Source organism: Mollisia scopiformis (genome assembly GCF_001500285.1).
Source record: "Mollisia scopiformis unplaced genomic scaffold LY89scaffold_21, whole genome shotgun sequence".
Taxonomy (NCBI): Eukaryota; Fungi; Ascomycota; class Leotiomycetes; order Helotiales; family Mollisiaceae; genus Mollisia; species Mollisia scopiformis.
The window spans coordinates 294,564-313,796 of NW_017263601.1; the positions used below are offsets into that span (position 1 = coordinate 294,564).

Sequence of the window (19,233 nt, forward strand, 5' to 3'; positions counted from 1 at the left end):
GACTGCGTCCGCTTCATAAAGGGGTAGCGATTTCTTCCGACAAGACTGGCCGCTAACCCCTCGCTCCATTAAGGGGTATTGCGGAGACGCTCGACAAGAATGTCTATTTCCTGTCGATCATCTTCGCTTTGTGAAAGGGTCTGAAAGAAGCGAAGCGAGTCAGCTCCGACATCGCATCTCCACCAAGGAGGCTCTTCCACCAACCCCTCATCGCCACAACACAACATGGCATCAGGTTCAATCACTTCAATTCTGCTTGCCCCGCGCTCAAATATTCGAGGCTAGGTGCATCAATCCACAGCGTAGCTCGATCAGCACCATGGTTCCTGTCGCTGTTTTCAAGGTTACATCCCATTAGCTATTCTACTCCACTTTACCTGCCAATGTTCCTGGTGGCTCCATACAATAGCCTTTCTCCCACTTCATATAAACTGAACAAATTACTCCCCCTCAAAGTTACCTACCTATAAATACAAAATAACAACCCCTATTCTTGTCCCCCACTTTCGTCAATATATCCTATAAATCTGTGAATACCCTCAAACCTTCCAAAATGGGATCCTCCGGTCCCCAACCACCATACCCCCTCCACGCCTCCATCACCTCAAAACTCGACCCGGACTACGCAGCCTTCTACAACACCCACCTCATCGACAAACAACAAGTACACCTCCAACCCGTCTCCGCTTCCCGCACCTCCGGCGTTCTGATCCCCGGCGCGGGCCCGAAGCTCCCGGTGGGAAAAACAGAAGATTTCCTCGTTCCCCGAACACAAACCAGCGGTCCCGACATCCCGATCCGAGTCTTCACTCCCGCTACCAAGAAACCGGAAAACGGATGGCCGGTTATGATGTATTATCACGGCGGCGGCTGGGTGCTGGGGAATATCGATACTGAGAACGTGGTTTGTACCAATCTGTGCAAGAGAGCTAATTGCGTTGTCATTACCGTCGATTACCGGTACTTCCCCTACCTCCCTTTCAACCCTAAATATTGACCCCTCAAAAGACTAGCCCCAGAAAATCCCTACCCAGCAGCCGTCCACGACTCCTGGGAATCCCTCCTCTGGCTCCAATCCACCGGCTCCTTCCTGCTGTCTTTAGACCTCTCCAAAGCCGCAATAGGCGGTTCGTCAGCTGGCGGGAATCTAGCTGCTATCATGTGCCACAAAGCACTTTCGTCCCCGTCTCTAGTTCCGAGGTTTAAAGCCCAGCTTCTCATCGTGCCGGTAACTGATAATACAGCTCTGACAACCAACAATGCTTCCTGGAAAGAAAATGAATTCGTACCAGCGCTGCCAGCGTTGAAGATGTTGTGGTATAGGAATCATTACTTACCGGATGAGGAGAGCTGGAAGGAGCCGGAGGCTAGCCCGTTGCTTTATGAGAGTGGGTGGGAGGAGCAGCCAAAAGCGCTGGTGGTGGTGGGGGAATTGGATGTGTTGAGGACGGAGGGGGAGGAGTATGCGGGGAAATTGAGAAAAGCGGGGGTAGAAGTTGATTTGAGGATTATGAAGGGGATGCCGCATCCGTTTTTGGCGATGGATGGGGTTATGAGGCAGGGTGCTGAGACGATTACTGCTATGGTTGAGATGTTGGTTGAGGTTTTTAAGTAGGAGATAGGAAAGGATTTTAAGATGCGGAATGTGGGGTTGAAAACGGGATGGGATGGAAAGAATGTTGTTTTAAGTCTGAAAAGAACTAGAATGATGATACCATAAGAATTCCCCGTTGGAAAGATTCACACCCGTGCATCTTACATCGAGCCCATCTGCCCTACACCGGGACCCAGCGACATCTTGAGTTTGATCTTATCATCAACATCCACCACTCTCCTCCCTTCCACGCTGTTTGACCTCCAAATCTTCCACTCAGTATTGACCTTATTCACCAGGTCTAGCGCCGTGGGGCGATCCGCAGGATGATGCTTCAACATCGCTCCCACAATCTCTCGCAGTGGCTGTGAGAACCCTTTATCGCACATACGCGAGACTTGCCAATTCCAATCGTGAAAACGAGGGGGAGGGATACCGGTCATCATTGTATAAATTGTTGCACCCAAAGACCAGATCTCTGATGGGCGGGACCAGGAGTTGGTATTCCTGTATATCTCCTGTGTATTGCATTAGCATGAAGAAAAGGCAGGATAGAGAAGAACATACCGGGGCCCAGTAGTACTGGTTCCTCCTAGGCGCATCATATCTAATATTCGCCATCGCCATCCTGCCACCAATCATACCTGTGACCTTCGCCCACTGAAAGCCACCTAACTTGCACTCTCCATACATTTCTCCAAATCTCGCTCTCTTGAACCAGATTTGAGGCGGACTGACATCCATGATTAGAATCGGCTGCCAGTCATCGTCGTGGGGTCTGTATTCTCCGGGTATACCAGGCGTTTCCTTGATACCGAAATGGAGCCATAGAAGTGCTCTGCACATGGATTTGAGAACATGCCAGCAGAGAGATTCGGGAAGGGAGAAGCGTCGAAAGTTTTGAGCGGCGAGATTGTGCCATGCAGTTTCGTCGGAGAATGTGGGATAATTGTTCACGGGAGGAAGAAGATATGCTAAGCTGCCCGCATTCATGTCTTCCCAGATTGTGATGTCGCTGAAGGCTCCAAAGTTCTGGTTACTGCCTTCTTCACCAGATTTGTGAACAATGTCAACGAGAGAGATAATGTTTGGATGGTTGAGAATCCGTGATATTGGAAGGGCGGCAACGGGAAGAAGTGCTGATGCGAGATTGGTCGTGATGGTTGGTTCGCCCTCGTCGTCTGTCTCGATTGCGTCTTTGCATAACATACTCGGAATTTTTGCAGCGAGGAACGGTTTATTGTCTGAGACGCGAAGGACTTGAATGGAGGAGGCTAACGTCTGGGCCTCTTTTTGATCGCGGGGCACGTAGCGCGGATGAATGCCATTGCTCATATTTGCCGTCATGACTTATAAACTGTGAACTGGTACTGATCGCGTTGAGGACGTGGGAGATCTCCGTTTCCAACACGAGAAGGAAAGGTGGGTTTTGATGTCCGTAAATAGGGGAGGCCGGAAGTACTGGAATGTTACCACATTCTCAAGATATGTAATGTTTCACAAAACCGAAAAAACATTTCTTGCAGTGAGTTTTCGTGTTTAATAGTTGAAGTCCTCATAATGTACAGCCTTACCAGCTAGCCATTCCAGCAAGGTACTGCGAAGGGGTGGGCTGGTGCAAAGATACCACCTGCTTATAGAGTCGTCGGAAACGTCAGCTCGCTCCATCCTCCTGCTCTCCGCAAGTACGCCCGATGTCGAGAGTTTCTTCCATGCCTCAGATTCCTCATTGATCTTGCCAGTAACAAACAACTTTGTTGACTTGGCCAAACCTGGAATATGCTCAAAGGTATCGTTGGCAAAAGCGATATCTTCACCTTTCATGGTCCAAAAGAATTGCAGTCGGGACAAGTCAAGATCTTGAGCTTGAGCGAGCAGAGGCGTGATGCCGACCCCACCTGCAATGAAGCTAATCTTCTCGTTATCTTGCTTGATGAAGAACTCTCCCCCAAAGCCCTGCAGGGGTATTTCTAGTTCTGATCGAACGTTGTGCCTGAACAAAAGGTTCGTCACTGGTCCGACTTTGCGGATAGTAATTTCAAATTGGTCATAACCAGCCAAATCCTCTTGTCGGGAAGAAACAGTAAACGTACGAAGGAAATCATCATTTAGAGTCTTTGGATCATCGTCTCTCATATGACTGTACCCAATATCAAGCTCATCCGCGAAGCTCAATGCGACATACTGACCGGGCTTCCACCGAGTTGCTTTTGCTGGGTCTGCAATGTGGAACCGAAATCTTCCAACCGTCGGAGTGATTATTTCTTTGCTCACAAGCTTAGCAAATATTTGCTTGTTGTCACCGGCAAGGCCATGTCGATTTTCACTTGAAAGAAACCTTACTGGAGGATTATAGGGAGAAAATTCGCCCTCGACACCCCGGAATGCTAAAGCATCGGACACGAATCTTGCTGCTTCAACTTTGATCTTCACAGCAAGATTAGTGTGGGCGATCAAGTCTGTAGCAGCTCTGCCAGCCAAAATTTCTGTCTTTCCAGTGATATATAGGACGTCGCCTGTGGTGAAGTCAGGGAAGACTAGCCCTGCTTGCGGGGTTGTATTGAGGTTCCCGAGCGTTTGATACAGTCGATTTCCAGAGTATTCAGGGTAGACAAGTGTCAACCCGTCCTCATTGTTCGAAAGTATCCTGACAAACCCTGGAGGGCCGCCGCGGTGGTTTGTGTCCATATCCGATTTGTGGTTGGACGAGCTTAGGAAGAACAAGTCGGCCTTTTCGATGAGTTTAATCGCAGATTGGGGTAATGGGAGGTTGCTGGCAACAAGTTTTGGATTCGGCAAGTGAGGGACAATGTGTTTCTTGTTCAGATATTTGGGACAATTTCCTACGTCTGGTCAGCTCAGTCTAAGGTCAAAAAAGAACAGTGCTTACCCAGACTCTGCTCAATCTTGATAACCATCTGTACCTCACCGAGCCCCTCTTCTGTAGCTGCGAGAGCTCCTGCGACCATTCTACCATAGAGCTTGACTCTTCGTCTGCTTTCAAGGTCGATAGCCAAGGCGCTCACCATCTTTCCAACGCCCTTCTCTTGATATACTTCCCCATCAGCAACATCTCCCAATAACATCCTCACAACCGGATCCAATTCTCGATTGACTGTAGTCTTCAAGCCAATAATAGACTGTGCGACTGGTTGAGAGAACCCTGATTCTCCACCCCAGAGTGTCGTCCAAGGTCTCCCTTCAGAATCCAGCGTACCTAGAGCCATGATTGGTGACCGCATCAGAATATTCGTAGCATGGGGGGTGAGGTATGGCTGGGTAGGATTATCCATCTGTGGGACCCGCAGAAGTTTGTGCATTTCCTCCTCTCCTGTATGCCATTGTGTTGCTGCTTCGTAGAACGCCATGCTGAAATCTGTGGTCGGCGCGAATTCCAATGGTCAACTTGCGTTGGAGAACAATGTCGAGGACCAAAGGAGAGCATTTGCTGGTGGTAATATAAGCATTGTAAGTGAGCTAGAAGGCCTGATGTGCTGTGTATTGCTTAGAAATTATGGTGCAGTCGAGTCAGACGTTTGCCCGAAAGGTAAAACGCGGGGTCTGGAACGGGATTCAAGTGCGCTGAAGCTTGGACCACGCATCAGCACGCCCTTGATTACTATTCATCAACTTTCTCTTCCAAATGATCAGTGTCAGCAAAGATTCCAAACGTCGCAGCGATGTCTTTTGCCCTTCGAATAATACGAGTCCACTATTCGAACACACATGGGCTTGAGAGACATATCAAAATGCCTTCTTCCTGCAAACAAAGTTGGATATTCGCAAAGGACTGATACATTTCAACAGTGAGGTGTCACCTATCTCAAGGCTTCAATTTGCTCCCTCGTCTTAGCTTTCATTCTCATGAAATTTCCCATCCCAAGATACAAAACACTCCAACATAAGAGATACCAGCTGTTCCTATCTTGATCCACAGATACCCATAATCTCGATCCTGCTGAGTATCCGTTGACAACACCTGGCGCTTGATCGAACCAGAACCTCAATCCAGCTTTACAGATACAGTTTCGATACACGCCCAAGAGTTGCATGATGGTACCTCCAATGGCGATGAAGACCGAGAACATGAACAACAAGCCCGAAAGGATATATACTGGCCATTTGATTAATTGTGTTTTTCTCTCATCCTCTTCGTTGTAATAAAACCAACACATGATCAGGATGATCTGAGAGGCGCCATGGCATAGGATCGTTGTTGCCCGGCAGCCAAAGCCAATTCGGGGCGTGAAGAAAGAGATTGAGAAGGCAAGACCACAGATGATAGAGATTGCCGAGATGGCCAAAAAGCAGGAAAGTACACTGAGTCCTTTGGAGTTCAAGATCTTCCGGACATTAGGATGTATTGCCTTGTCGTTATCAGGACTACCAACATGCACGATCTTAGCATTTGCCCAGGTTCGAGCACACCAAGGACGGTTGAATATCCAGACAGAGCGATGCTGTGACTCGTATGGAGAGAAGAACGCCTTCACCGTCCGTGGCTTTTCGACATGAGTATCAAATATACCTTCGATCAACGAAGGGTCATTCAGTCCAACAACGCAACAACATGAAGTCGCTGTCAGGACAATCAAACCATACCACAGACCGAACGCGATCGCATGAGCGGTATCGTTGTCACCTAGTCTCGACGTTGCATCGAACAGTGAGTAGACATACGGCCCAAGGTAAAAGACAACCGGAGCCCCAATTTGAATACCATAGGACATTTGCTGGTTAAGTAGTTGGCCCAATTTCTCCTTTGCATGTATAAGGTTTGGTGTGTCGCAGATTTGCGCTATAACATCGCCGACAAGGCCGTTCGGTTGGACATCGTGCAGATCTTCACGAGGCTTGATTGTCCCCACCAGCGTTACCGCAAGTGCATAGCTTGCTTGTGCTCGAGAGTAGATCCCATGCTCTCCCGCTTTCTCGATACTCCGCAGAATTCTCCGGTCTTTCAAACCCTCGTCTATCGCTCCGACGATAATTAGGCCGGCAAGTCCAAACACCATCATGATCCATATCAGGACGTCCAACATCAACAAGCAAAAGGCAAAGATCAGCCAGAGGACGCTGACGATTATGTGTTTGTTGAAAAATGGATCACCTCGAGGTACCCTGTAGTTTCGAGGTATGACCAGTACGAAAACGAGTGCCGGTAGGAGAAAACCGACAAGAGGGCCGACCCATTGATTGAGCGTTGTAACGTCCGACATCTGCCAGCCAGGCCATCTCTCGATACAAACAGGCAGGGAAATGTTGACATTCAGCGCTGGCGGTGTTGATGGGGAATATGATTGTCCGCATTGTAGTGTTGTTTCGTTTGCGAGGGAAGGATTCTGCTGTATCGACTCGTTCACGACTGTCCAGCATGCCTGAGTGAAGTCAACATGCATGTTTACGGCTGCGACAGTAGTCACCACTGCCAGAAGCGCAAGGAGGTTCACCCCGCGCATGGTGGGACCAAGTGGTGTCACAGTATTGGTGGATGTCGACAATACGATCCCTCTGCGATATGATGGCGATAGCGACAACGAGACGAAATTGTAAGGAACAGACTACAATCGTTGGGAGAGATGGGGATTCTATTCATTAAATACATAATCAGAGGTTTGGACGCACACCGAGGTAGTGGCATTTGCTTTTAGAAATTGTGATTCAGATGCCAAATGTAAATGATAAGGCTGTCCTCCACATTCACAACTCACCACGATTCGGCGAGAAACAGGTCATCTCACCACAGAGGCTTAACGTACACATCATCTGCAAGGCTGACGCGACATTCGGAGACCAGCAGCGGGATTCTCACTGTCGAAGCCGACAAGAGAGGCTGTGTGCATGTGTGAGACAGTGACCTGTCCTTAGGAACGAAGAAAAAGGAAGTTCACGATGGCACTATTCATTGCGGCCTTCAAATATTTGTGGCGCTGCAGATGTGGCGGAGCTCAACGGCTCTTATTCTAAACCTGTGCCCTCAATGTCTCGAAACCGGTGGAGGAAGCTTGTAAAATTCTCTGTCGGTGTTGAAATAAGGTCTATGGTAACTAGACAATACTTTCCGCCCTCTTTAGATAGCTGATCAGTAGCATTATTTCCTTAGTGTTACTAAAATATCCCCAGCGAGGGGATGACTTTTAGCAAAGCTCTGTCCTAAATATCATGAAGCATTTCTTATTATATATCTTTGTTTCGCAGCCCCAGGTTCCTGCAAGCGACGGCTCGGCCCGTGGTCTTGTAGAACAGCATGATGTAATGCTACTTGAAATCTACTCTACATACCTGTTCCGAGGAAAGGCTATTCGCAGGAGACAAGGTTCCAGTGAAGATATGGAAGTTTTACAATCTACCACTTACTTGTGGAAGAATCACAGGTTGCGGTGTAGTGAAGAGTGGAGCACTCATGCATTCGGCTTATTAATTATTTTAGTGGATTCATCGAAGTCTTGCTTATTCCACTTGCTGCACCTGTGCCCAAGTTTGTGGAAATTGAATGGGTAGATGTGGGATCTTTGTAGAGTGGGATGCCCATAATTTTTGGACGAGCTTTTTACCTTTAAAGCTTGTGGAATAACATTCTACCTGCATCATAAAGTGTCTCGCTTAGCTATTGTAAAAGTAGATTTCGTCATATTGCGTCTTCGTCAATCTCTGTTCTCATACTGTACTTAACCATCTTCACATTATCAATTCTCTGTTGCCAGATATTAATTCATTGTTTTCGATTTCCTCACAATTTACTTCCAACCAGGTTCGCACCATCAATCAAAATGTCCAATTTTGACATCAACAATCTCTTCGGGGTGAAAGGCATAGTTGCCGTCATCACTGGAGGTGGTACCGGCCTCGGTCTCTGCGTTGCAAAAGCATTAGACGCAAACGGAGCCAAAGCAGTCTACATCGTAGGCCGACGAGAAGAACCCCTCAAGAAAGCCGCCTCTGAAGCCGTCAACGGCAGCATCATCCCACTCCCGGGAGACGTCACATCCAAATCCTCACTATCCTCAATCGCCGCGCAAGTCGAAAAGGAACAGGGCTACATCAACGTCCTCTTCGCAAACAGCGGCATCATCGGTATTGAAATGAAGAAGACATCATTACCACAAGACCGCAAGCCGACCGTCAAGGAATTCAAAGACGCCATGTGGGAGCCCAGCATTGAGGATTTCACCCAGTCATATCACGTCAACGTCTCAGGCGCCTTCTACTCTGCTCTCGCTTTCCTCGAACTCCTAGACGCGGGAAACAAACAAGGCAACATCTCTCAAAAGTCTAATGTCATTATCACCACCTCCATCGCAGGCTATTCCCGCATTCCTTCAACGGGAGTTTCGTACTCTGCTTCTAAGGCCGGAACAACACACTTGATCAAGGTGCTCGCCACTATTTTGGCGATTACAAGATTAGGGTTAATGGGATTGCGCCGGGCCAGTTTCCTTCTGAGATGAACGCGCTTCAGGGAGAGCCGACGAAGGAAGGGGCATTGAGTAAGGATAATACTCCGCTGGAGAGGGCTGGCAGTGAGGAAGAATTTGCGGGGACGGCGTTGTATGTTATGGGGAAGGGAGGGGCGTTTTTGAGTGGGAATATTGTGGTGGTGGATGGGGGACGGTTGGGAGGCTTTCCGGCTACTTATTGAAGGGTATGATTTAGATTTGTTTGGTTGAAGTTCGATTAATAGGGGAACTTAGAGCTCAAAGTAACAACTTAAGAACACCTTGTCTTTAACTAAAAAATAACGTACAAGTCCAACTTTGTCTCGCTCCACGTGACCAGCCGTCCTTCCTTTTGCGGGATTTTGCGGGGAAACGCTTACACCTTCAAGGACTAGCGAAACAAACTTTCATTTCTACCCGTCCGACAGACATTCAAATTCCTCAAACATGGAAGACCATAAAAATCCGAAATATGCATTGGAGAGGTGACATTATGACCGATCCCAGTAGGAGAACACGACAAGCATGTGTCAATTGCAGGTAAATCCTCATACCCCCTGTGAACGAGCTCGGTCCTGACAACATTTGCAAGACGAAAGAAATCTAAATGTCCAGGCGAGAAACCGCAATGTTCGATTTGTAAGAGGTTGGACCAGGTGTGTAGCTATGAGACTTTGGACCTTCCGCCGAGGAAACGTCAGAGGCTTGATGCGGACAACGTGGCTCCGAACGGGGATGAGGTGAGGGTCCTTCTCTTGTGGTGTTCTGGGGATCTGAGCTAATCCACCTGGAGGTTTCAAGGAGATTTGGATCTATTGAACAGAAATTGGAAGAACTGGCGGCTTCTGTGCAGTGAGTGTTGAGAAGAATGGGATGGTCACGTGCTACGTGCTAAAGGTTGGACAGAAGAGCTCCGCCGTCTTCAAGGACTGCCTCTGCTGCCGCTCTCAATCCCGCTGTGAGCGATGTGCCATTAGGACGAGTACCATCCAGTTTAGGTCTAACTTCCTCCAATGGCTTTGCGTCTCAGTCTCAGCAGAGTGTACCAGCTGTGCAGCCACAAAAATCAAGAAATTTTGGAGGAACCGAGACATTGCCCCCGGATGTAGTAGAGGACGGGATCATGACATATTTCAAATACTTTCATGGTCAACCGTATAGCTTACTGTGTCAGAAATCACTGATTGGCGCACATCAACCCCTCAGCCCAGTTGTTCTCGAACCGATGCTGGCCCTCACTATTCGCTGTTCTTCTCATCCGTTCTGGGCTGATCGAGAGAAGTCAAAATTCTGGATCGAATGTTGGACGGAGAAATCGTGGCGCGATCTCCTTCATATGTATGGAGAGGGAAATACTGGCCTACATTACTTGCAAGGTCTGTGTTTGTTAGCACAAGTTGATTTCGCTGGTAAGTTCCCAACTAGGTGCGGTGATTTGGTACTCACTCATCTAGATGGACGTGTCCAACGAGCTCACACTCAAGTATCCCTGGGTATTCGCATAGCACAATCCGCAGGATACCTGTTGATCGACAGCGATGAGGAACCAAAGGCAGGCTCAGAAGAAGCCGTCCGATGTACATGGACCTTGTTCATGCTGGATCGCACTTTTAGTTGTACTCGTGCAGTATCACCTGTACTCATCTACAAAGATTTTCGCTTGCGCAAACCCGAGTCTGAAAGAGAGAGGTCGCTGAAAGCTGCGACTTCCATCATTGCTACTAATGGTCGTGCAGCTGCTGAACATCCAGACGAGGATCAGGATATTGCGGCTCTCATAATTGGAGTTTATACTATGTGGGATGATGCTATTCGATATGTCTTTGGTTCCACGAGTAAGAGCACAACGCCTCCTTGGCAGCCAGGTTCTGAACTTGCCACTATCGAGTACAGGTTTGCTGATTTTGAGCCCGGTATTTTGTCTAGACCACTCAATATAGCAAGGCTAACTGAATCATAGAATTTTCGACCCACCGGTATCGTGAAGTCAACTTCCCTCGTCGAGCAATTCATGAACCCCTTCTGCGCCCATATTTCGCATCATGGCTTTGCTTTCAATTGACATACATGTCAATACAATGCTGCATGTATGTGCTCAAGACTACCAATGTATGATCTGAAACTTGCTGAAATTTACAGACACCATCCCTTCATCATGTTCATCAAGCTCAAGCATGTCATCCGAAAAGTGCCACCCAGTTTCTTACAGAAATCATACAAAAGCTCACTGATCCATTCTCGATGGATCATCCGCTTTCTTGATGAGATGGACGAAGCAGGAATGATGTTGTATGACCCGTTCATCGGGTACCTGACTGCTATTGCTGCTACTATCCAACTTGAACATACTCTTTCGAAGCATGCAGATGTTGCTGCTGCTGCTCGGTTGAGCTTCCGGAATGCGATACGGTTCTTGCGAAAGCTTTCTCAATACTGGGATAGTATTCATGAATTGGTAAGGCCCAATGATCGGCTCGTCAGCTTATCCAGCGACAGTCATCAACGTTGGAGTGCTAATATCTATTCTCAGCTTGGAGTTGTCGAAGAACTTGCTGCTAGGCTAAGACACCGACATACTCTCTATTATTCACAGGATGATTACGACGGCATCTTGCCCGCCGTCGAAACAGAAAGGGTGGGATTGGCAGAAGATGATGCCACTTTGATGTGGAAGGTTTTTGACTACGCCTCAATGTCTGCGTCTCCCAACAAGAGGCCTCGCCTGCATGTCGATACCTCCGTAAATCTGGAAAAGAATGGTCAACCAGAACTTACGACAGCAGCGCCCGATACAGCCCAAAGACCAGGAACTTTCGACACCCCGATCAGCACCGGCACCGCAAATATCCCCATGAATCCCACAGTGTTTCAGAACTTCACCAGACCTGAAGACAACCTGGAGAGTATGGATCTGTCTATGTTCGATCAACTTCCGGAAGACTGGGCATTTACAATCGATGACTGGACTTTATTCGGTGCTCCTGGATCTACATACTTCTACAACGAAACTTCTTGAGGATAGTATACGTTCCAATGTCATTGATTCACCATCCAATTGAGGTCACACTTGCCAAGGGTTAAAGTTTCGGCGTCTGACCTCCAAACTTGATTTGCCGAAAGTATCAAATCCCGCGAGAGCACCCACACTTGGTGCATCCTTAGCCACTTTAGCAGCCAATGACATGTAACCCTCACATTCTTGTTGCACGTCGCAAAAAAGGGCATTTCCATACACATTGCTTGCCCCTCAGCGAGGGCGCAAGGCCGCCTCTCGCCCTACTGCAGTGGGACACACTGCTCAGACACTGCTGGGCCAAGTTCGGGGTCATTAAGATCATTGACGACAACCACCTCATCACGAGGACCTCAGATCACGGGAGTTATGGAGAACATGGTCTTGAAGAAGCTCTTAGGCTATTGTTAAGATTACTATTACGCACAGATGGTTGGCCGCCTAGCCGGTGTCCGGATCTTGAAGTCCTTCGCATGATTTGCACTCACAGGACTCTCCGAATGGGATATCGATTCCCGCCTCCTGCTCACGAACGACTTTGATACTGACGACGAGAATCTTTCCCGGTACTCGTCCAGTAATCTTGTTGTCACATCGCTGCCACCGCAAACTGCTACTACCACCTTCTTCTCCCGCCACTCCTCATCTGACAGATCTTGGCTCATGGATTTTCTCAGAGCACCGTTGTACACTGTTGCCAATCCAGCTCCACACGAGATCTCGACAAGCATGTCTTCATCCTCAGCGAACTTGACTGCTGCCATCGCAGCTTCCGCGTCGCTGAGCACAATGCTGTCAACGTTGCTCTTTTGAGCCAGCTCGTACGCTCTCGATGCAACACGCACAACGCCCAAGGACGTCGCTATGCTGGTAATCTTCGGTAAAGCGATATGCTTGTTTCCTTTCAGACTCGCGTTCAAGCTGTCGGCTCCCTGGGTCTCCACAGCCAGGACTCTTGGAACCTTGCCGTCTTTGCGAGGATGTCTCTCCATCGCCATCATGATGCCAGTGAGCAAGCTACCACCTCCAACGCTGCAAACGACACCATCGAACGCTCCATCCTCTGGTATCTGCTCATAGACTTCTTCCAGCATCGTCGAGGCGCCTTCCCAGATGATTGGGTTGTCGAAAGGTGGAACGTAAAACCCGTGCGGGTTCTTGGAAAGCAAGTTCTCCCTCAAATGTCGATCGGCATCAACCCAGCTAGCTCCAACTCTATGAACATCCGCACCGAGATTCTGGAGCTTCGCAACCATGAAAGCAGATGTGGCTGTAGGAACGACAACAGTAGCAGGATATCCCATTGATTTCGCAGCAGTTGCACAGGCAATTCCAGCATTTCCTCCAGATGAGCAGTAGTAATGGAGGTTGGTGAGTTCTGATGATGGCTTTCCGTGTGTTGCGCTCCGCATTAAGTTGCTGATGCCGCGATACTTGAATGACCCTGAGGGCTGGAAGTTCTCTAGTTTGAGGAATATTCTACTGTAAGAGTGTTATGTTAGGGATGATTCATGAGTGGAATGGGAGGACATACCATCCTGCAACTTTAGATAAAGCAGCGGATTCGATCAAAGGTGTCCGACTCCAAGGATGTTCCGACATTATGAGAGATGATGCGCCGGGATATCAGAAGAAAATGCCAATACTTAAGAAAGACTTTTATTCAAGACTCGCGAGGAAAGATCAAAGTGTACGAAAGCAAATAGAAGATTGGATGGATTGTACTTTCCTCCCCAAGAGCAAGAGGGTCTCCATATATATCAACCCAGCCAGCCCCATTTCTTTGACAACGTATCCAAAACAAAAAAAAAATCAGAAGGCTTGCGCACCGGGGCTCAACGGTGCGAAAATACCCACTATTACGTTCTTTTGCGGCTATGTTGGGCCTCCAGCCACGCCAGGAATTGCATCTGGGCGTCATGGTACAAAGAGATACGAGGGCTGAGAGTGCCGGTCTCGTGACGCGGCGCCGTGTCTTCCGTGCCTAGCTTTTAATGCTTTGTTGTGGCAGTCTCTAGGCAGCTTTTAGGAGCGAGTATGCTAGAGCGGGGGTAGTGTGGATTAAGAGTATCCGTCCACGTGATCGGTCTTTGTTCAAGTCTGGGACTGGAGTTTCGCACATTCCTGAAAGAAAGATTTTGTTACCACATTTTGATGCAGTGTGCGCATCACGATGCTCGCTTTGTTGCGGAGATGGGGTTTTTGTTATAAATTCATACTGTGATGTAGGTCACGATGGCATTGCAGGTGCGGGGTTGGGTTTCGAGGGATGACGGGGTTCATGTTCGGTGATCGAGGTATCAGGATGAGTGTCTTGATGTGTTGGAGTGGGAATTTGGGCTCTTGGATCTGTTGTCTGCATTTGGATTATCTGCTCCTGTTTGATCTCATTTGAGTACGCTCCATGCTGTATGGTTTTAGTGTTTTCGACCTATGCTTTACTTTTCGCGCGTGATACCTGGTATCTAAGCCACGTAATTCAAAGAAGAGAAGATCAAGAGGCTCGATAAGTGGATCGCTCATATAGCTCTCTGAAATATTGATGAATTATCTACAAGAAATTACCTATTCATTGCTCTGATTGTCGCACCTCATTATTGCCCAGCTTTGTCGAGAACACTTCTCCAGCCCTGTCTTCTTCTAAATATAAGTAACCTCCACAATATTCGACGTATCTTCAGGGAACGTAACAGCAGTAATAACAGACCCACTCGACGCAACAATATCAGCCGGAGTAGCCGTCCCCGAGTTCGGATACAAATTCTGCCCATTCGCAAAGTTCACTCCGGCAACAGCAGTGCAGTCCGTAAACGTGACCGTCCCGAAATTCGCAAACGGCACCAACCCCCCAGACGAGAAGTCCTCGACAATCCAAGCGGCCGACGTAGCTTGGAGCGTCGAGCTAGAAGATGGTGCAGTCAAAGTCTGACTGACTTGATCCCCAGTGTTCTGGTTGACTGTCAAGCAGTTTGCGGAAGATGTCGAGCCAGCATCGCAGAGGACGGAGATTTGGTCTCCGGCGTTGACGACGAGGTTGTAGTCGGTCCAGCCGTTGGGATACCATTCCCACCAAGCGTTGTATTGGTACGAATAGGCACCCGAGCTACTGACTGTCACGCCCCAGTCGACGCCTGACTGCAGGATAGCGTTGTTGTCGTAGATGCCGACCCAGGCGGTTCCGTACCACGTGCCAGCTCCGGAGACGGGAGGAGCGGGCTCTGGGACGACGAAACTTCCATCGATGGCAAAGAAGGTAGTTCCGGATGGTGGTGACTGGATGATGCCTCCTGACCAGTTGGTGTAGCTTTTTTGTTTCAGTATAGAAAGAGGAAGCACGTGGGAATGGAAGTGACTAACTATAATGTAGCATTTCCAGGCTCGGTTGCGAATCCGGCGGAATCTGGAGCCGGGATAGGGAGGTGAGAAGAGCCTGGATTGGCACGACGTTCCTTTCGTGCTTGAACTCTTTCCGCTAGAGTGGAAGGAGCGGCAACAGCGGCAGAAGCGAACAGCACGCTGCTGAGGATACTAGTGGAGAGCTTCATGATTGAGAAGTAAAGAGTGGTCAAGGGTGTGTTGAATCGATTCTTGGTTCTTGGGACGGCGATCGTTCATTTATATATATTGGTTTCCTGTCATACATTGGAAGGATGTATATGCTTACCTTGTTCATCTGATGTTGTTAGGTGGGAGCACTTGCTCGGTCCTTCTTCCTTCAGTCAGAAGGTGAGAAGAAAGCCTCACCTCATGGCCAGGTCAGGGACTTTGGGGGCTATGCAATGAACATGATGAGAGGCAAAGCTTGTAGAACCTCGTCACTATTTCCTATTGGCTCTCACTTGAGATTCGATATCTTACTTGCTTCAATAGCGGACTTGTTCTACCAGACTGGCTCCCGCATTGTGGGGTAAGCAAGTCAGAACTGAAAACACTCAAAACGTACAATTTCGCATTCTACTTCGAGAAGTGCAAGACTTGCAGACAAGGAAGTTCTGCAACAAGTCTCGTGAGGAATGAAATGCTTGCTCTGCCGACCCCCATTCTTAGATCCAAAGTCATGCGGCAGAAACACGTGGGATCCGCTTGTGAAGCTTGTGATGGAGCATTGGCACGATGAGTTGCAACGTTCTCTGGATGAGGCTCCTAGAGTCGTCCAAAAGAAGAAGGTTCCTTGCTGTGCCGCAACCTTTCAATATTATGTGCCTTGACCGAGATCGATTCCGTCTGATGTTTCCTCCGCAGCGTGCATGCATAATTTGCTGCATGTCAGTCCGACTCCAATAGGAACGAGAAAACCGTTTTTGAAGATCAGGGGATCACAGCCCACAAGTGCATCGTAAGAGATGAGTAAGGCGGGGAAGGCATGCGCTTGGTTAGCGAGGAGACTTCGTTCCCAAAGCGATACGAAGGCGGAGGTTCATTTCAGATCTAGGAAAGCTTACTGTACTCACTTCAGCCCTACCCTTGGTTACTCCTGGTTATTCATGCAGGCTTGCCGACTAGCTAATATCACGAATTTAGTAGGGGCCTTTGCATTAGATTATAACGCAGATTACTGTGATGGACTAGTACAAGTATTTTAGTTTGGTGGAAGTGTATGCTTTAGCTAAGTAGAGGAGAATCCTAAAGACATACTCCTCAAAATACGCTAGTCTGAGTCAGGTGATATTCACGTGAATATTCTCCCGAAACTTATTTTATACCTAGGTATTCTTTGAATATAATTTTGCAATATAATTTTAAAATGAAGAAAAGCTTGATTTTAAGGCTTCGACAAGCTAGCTAACTTAATATAAATAAAGATAACGTGTTTCGATAACAATGTGGTTAGTGCACTCCACATGACCGTATAGTATCAACACGACGTCCTAAAATCACCCCGCAGAAATCCAACAATATAGCACCAAAGACAACAACATTAGCTCACTCACAAGCGAATAACTCCCTAGACTGTTCCCAATCCGGCAGAGTGCTAGTTCATCTTGATCGAGGTCAGCATGGTGAAGAATTTAAGGCTGCGGAGATAACTAACAAGGCTAAAAGCATTGCGTCTGCCATTTTTGCTTGACATCGATATCAAGACCTCAACTCACTGAACTGGATTGAAGGACGGAAAGACGAAAGGATCGATAAGAAAAAGCGCAATCATGAGGCTCTTGAACGCATGGACTTTCGAAATCAAAGAGTTCATGGGCAGCGACTCCGAAATATATGCCATGCTATCACATACCTGGGAGACGGAAGAAGTGACCTTTGCGGACTTTAGAGCTAGTAGCGTTATTTTCCCGGTCGGCTTCAATAAAGAAGAGCCATGGTTAGAAAATAAGATTCCTGGGCCGGCGGGCTCAATGAACGGGTTCAAGAAGATCATAGGACACTGCGAAAAAGCTAGGATGGAGGGTTACGATTGGATATGGATCGATACCTGCTGTATCGACAAATCATCCAGCGCAGAACTGTCTGAGGCGATCAACTCTATGTTCCATTGGTATGAGAATGCTGGGGTGTGCTATGTCTATCTGAGCGACGTCAAATCTGATGAGATTCCTGCTCTAGCCGACTCGTCTTTTCGTAAGAGCAGGTGGTTCACCCGTGGGTGGACTTTGCAAGAACTCATTGCGCCCCAGGAAGTTGTGTTCCTTGCAGCTGACTGGGAAGAGATCGGATCACGCTGGGAACTATCACAGATCATGTCTGAGATCACGAATATTGATGAGAAGGTCCTAAAAGATCCTTCCAGAACAGTCGAGTTCAGCTCTGCTCAGCGTATGTCATGGGCTTCGATGAGAAAGACGACCCGAATCGAGGACCAAGCGTACAGTTTGCTTGGTATCTTTAATGTTCAAATGCCACTTCTCTACGGTGAAGGATCTAATGCATTCAAGCGCTTACAGATTGAGGTATTGAATAGCTCTAATGACTCTTCGCTTCTTGCCTGGGAAGGAGATAGAGAATTACACAACATATACGACCCCACTCGATACGTACCTCGAGACTGGCTAGAGTCAGGGCTATTGGCCAAAAGTGTTGAAATGTTTTGGAATGCAGGAAGTATACTGAGAATACAACAGAATTGGTTAGAAGACACATCACTTCACCGTTCCGGTATCTATATTAAAGCAGACAATCAAACCATTGACTACAACGGGCCTATCTACGGACCGCTTGATCCCAGAGGAGCACATCTGGGTGGCCTTAGCAAGGTTCTTTCTCCAGACTTATCACGCAGTTTGATACGGAACAGTCGAAAACGAAAAAGTCTCGACCATCCAAAAGAGACTCCTCTAGAAGAGTTCGTCGATGACATACATCGGCGGGTGTGGAGCAATATTTGTATTGCATTGGTTGGAAAGCTAGCGTCGAATATCGACGTATATCAATATGAAACCACAAGCCAATCGCCACAACCTGTATTTTACATAGCTATACTGCTCCAGCGTACACCTGGCCAGCCTATAATCCGACTACACTGGCCACTACTTTTGATTGTCGATTTGACAAACACACAAGAATTACAGACTTGGCCGTTAACGCTTGTGAATGCTGTCATCGACACCAGTCAGAAACCGACAGTAGATTATTCGTCTTATGATCAGTACTTTCTTACAGGACCAAAGGAATACTCCCTGACTGAAATGGACGGATGTGAGACTCTACGGTTTGGGTGTTATCGCATGCAATACAATCCTGCCAGGATACCCTGTCGAATCAGAGGTCCCTTTTGCATGCTATGGAATTTTCTGGAGGACCATTGCCTGCATTCCCAACATTTACGCTCTACTTCGAGACGTGGGATCGCAAGCGCCGATCAGGACCCCCCAATGCAAGATTTGCCCTCAGAATGGGCCCGTACAGAAGAGGAGACTACCGGTATTTGGTCACGACAAAGAGTTGGATCTTCAATGGCTAATGCTGCCTTTTCACATTAAAACCAGCATTTTGATATCAGAGGAAAAGTTCGTCACAGTCCGGCGACGGCCCGCGAAAGATTGGGGAGGCTACATTGTAAATATCGAGGACGTACCGCCAGCGCCCTTGCCTCCGCTTTCAGAGTCTCGTTTGGTCAGCAACGATTTTAATCCGTTAGCGTCATTAGAACAGCTACCCCCGCTACCTCTCAGGGTTAAAGATATTCATAGCGAAGAGTATCTTTGAAACTTCAAGCCCTCCATCAGCTGGCCCCCATCGTA

General features: G+C 48.0%; 9 protein-coding genes across 9 annotated transcripts; 4 read left to right on the plus strand and 5 right to left on the minus strand.

The window, feature by feature from the left end:
* The first annotated feature begins 231 nt into the window (after nt 1–231).
* LY89DRAFT_688084 (uncharacterized protein) lies at nt 232–1,764 on the plus strand. The gene is made up of 2 exons (XM_018215635.1): nt 232–960; nt 1,009–1,764. The coding sequence occupies exons 1-2, from the start codon at nt 554–556 to the stop codon at nt 1,613–1,615; spliced, it is 1,014 nt and encodes a 337-aa protein (XP_018066691.1). The 5' UTR covers nt 232–553; the 3' UTR covers nt 1,616–1,764.
* Nucleotides 1,578–3,037, minus strand: LY89DRAFT_205879 (kinase-like protein). Its single transcript, XM_018205819.1, has 2 exons — nt 2,162–3,037; nt 1,578–2,112 (listed from the first exon to the last, which is right to left on the minus strand). Exons 1-2 carry the CDS (start codon nt 2,939–2,941, stop codon nt 1,756–1,758), a joined length of 1,137 nt encoding a protein of 378 aa, XP_018066692.1. The 5' UTR covers nt 2,942–3,037; the 3' UTR covers nt 1,578–1,755.
* Nucleotides 3,038–3,133: 96 nt separating this feature from the next.
* On the minus strand, nt 3,134–4,962 carry LY89DRAFT_738126 (uncharacterized protein; the record flags this gene model as incomplete). Its single annotated transcript, XM_018220330.1, has 2 exons — nt 3,134–4,437; nt 4,485–4,962. 2 exons carry the CDS (start codon nt 4,960–4,962, stop codon nt 3,134–3,136), a joined length of 1,782 nt encoding a protein of 593 aa, XP_018066693.1.
* Nucleotides 4,963–5,256: 294 nt separating this feature from the next.
* On the minus strand, nt 5,257–7,233 carry LY89DRAFT_721986 (uncharacterized protein). Its single transcript, XM_018218690.1, has one exon. The coding sequence runs from the start codon at nt 7,051–7,053 to the stop codon at nt 5,413–5,415; it is 1,641 nt and encodes a 546-aa protein (XP_018066694.1). The 5' UTR covers nt 7,054–7,233; the 3' UTR covers nt 5,257–5,412.
* An 872-nt stretch (nt 7,234–8,105) lies between these two features.
* LY89DRAFT_688087 (NAD(P)-binding protein) lies at nt 8,106–9,311 on the plus strand. Its single transcript, XM_018215636.1, has one exon. The coding sequence runs from the start codon at nt 8,365–8,367 to the stop codon at nt 9,040–9,042; it is 678 nt and encodes a 225-aa protein (XP_018066695.1). The 5' UTR covers nt 8,106–8,364; the 3' UTR covers nt 9,043–9,311.
* A 212-nt stretch (nt 9,312–9,523) lies between these two features.
* On the plus strand, nt 9,524–12,046 carry LY89DRAFT_785722 (uncharacterized protein; the record flags this gene model as incomplete). Its single annotated transcript, XM_018222914.1, has 8 exons — nt 9,524–9,570; nt 9,623–9,770; nt 9,824–9,882; nt 9,937–10,439; nt 10,485–10,943; nt 10,991–11,117; nt 11,170–11,485; nt 11,561–12,046. 8 exons carry the CDS (start codon nt 9,524–9,526, stop codon nt 12,044–12,046), a joined length of 2,145 nt encoding a protein of 714 aa, XP_018066696.1.
* A 20-nt stretch (nt 12,047–12,066) lies between these two features.
* On the minus strand, nt 12,067–13,933 carry LY89DRAFT_709600 (tryptophan synthase beta subunit-like PLP-dependent enzyme; the record flags this gene model as incomplete). Its single annotated transcript, XM_018217768.1, has 3 exons — nt 13,578–13,933; nt 12,593–13,525; nt 12,067–12,187 (listed from the first exon to the last, which is right to left on the minus strand). The coding sequence occupies exons 1-3, from the start codon at nt 13,643–13,645 to the stop codon at nt 12,067–12,069; spliced, it is 1,122 nt and encodes a 373-aa protein (XP_018066697.1). The 5' UTR covers nt 13,646–13,933.
* Nucleotides 13,934–14,187: 254 nt separating this feature from the next.
* On the minus strand, nt 14,188–15,588 carry LY89DRAFT_721990 (concanavalin A-like lectin/glucanase; the record flags this gene model as incomplete). The annotated part of the gene is made up of 2 exons (XM_018218691.1): nt 14,188–15,347; nt 15,401–15,588. 2 exons carry the CDS (start codon nt 15,586–15,588, stop codon nt 14,684–14,686), a joined length of 852 nt encoding a protein of 283 aa, XP_018066698.1. The 3' UTR covers nt 14,188–14,683.
* Nucleotides 15,589–17,190: 1,602 nt separating this feature from the next.
* On the plus strand, nt 17,191–17,982 carry LY89DRAFT_559254 (HET-domain-containing protein; the record flags this gene model as incomplete). Its single annotated transcript, XM_018208434.1, has 2 exons — nt 17,191–17,319; nt 17,371–17,982. Coding segments are annotated over 2 exons (741 nt in total), but the record flags the coding sequence as incomplete, so codon positions are not given.
* Nucleotides 17,983–19,233: the final 1,251 nt, after the last annotated feature.

Coding starts and splice junctions, on each gene's coding strand:
- LY89DRAFT_688084 (XM_018215635.1), top strand. CDS start 554: ATGGGATCCTCCGGTCCCCAACCACCATACCCCCTCCACGCCTCCATC. Junction 961..1,008: donor GTCATTACCGTCGATTACCG/GTACTTCCCCTA, acceptor ACCCCTCAAAAG/ACTAGCCCCAGAAAATCCCT.
- LY89DRAFT_205879 (XM_018205819.1), bottom strand. CDS start 2,941: ATGACGGCAAATATGAGCAATGGCATTCATCCGCGCTACGTGCCCCGC. Junction 2,113..2,161: donor ACCAGTACTACTGGGCCCCG/GTATGTTCTTCT, acceptor TGCAATACACAG/GAGATATACAGGAATACCAA.
- LY89DRAFT_721986 (XM_018218690.1), bottom strand. CDS start 7,053: ATGCGCGGGGTGAACCTCCTTGCGCTTCTGGCAGTGGTGACTACTGTC.
- LY89DRAFT_688087 (XM_018215636.1), top strand. CDS start 8,365: ATGTCCAATTTTGACATCAACAATCTCTTCGGGGTGAAAGGCATAGTT.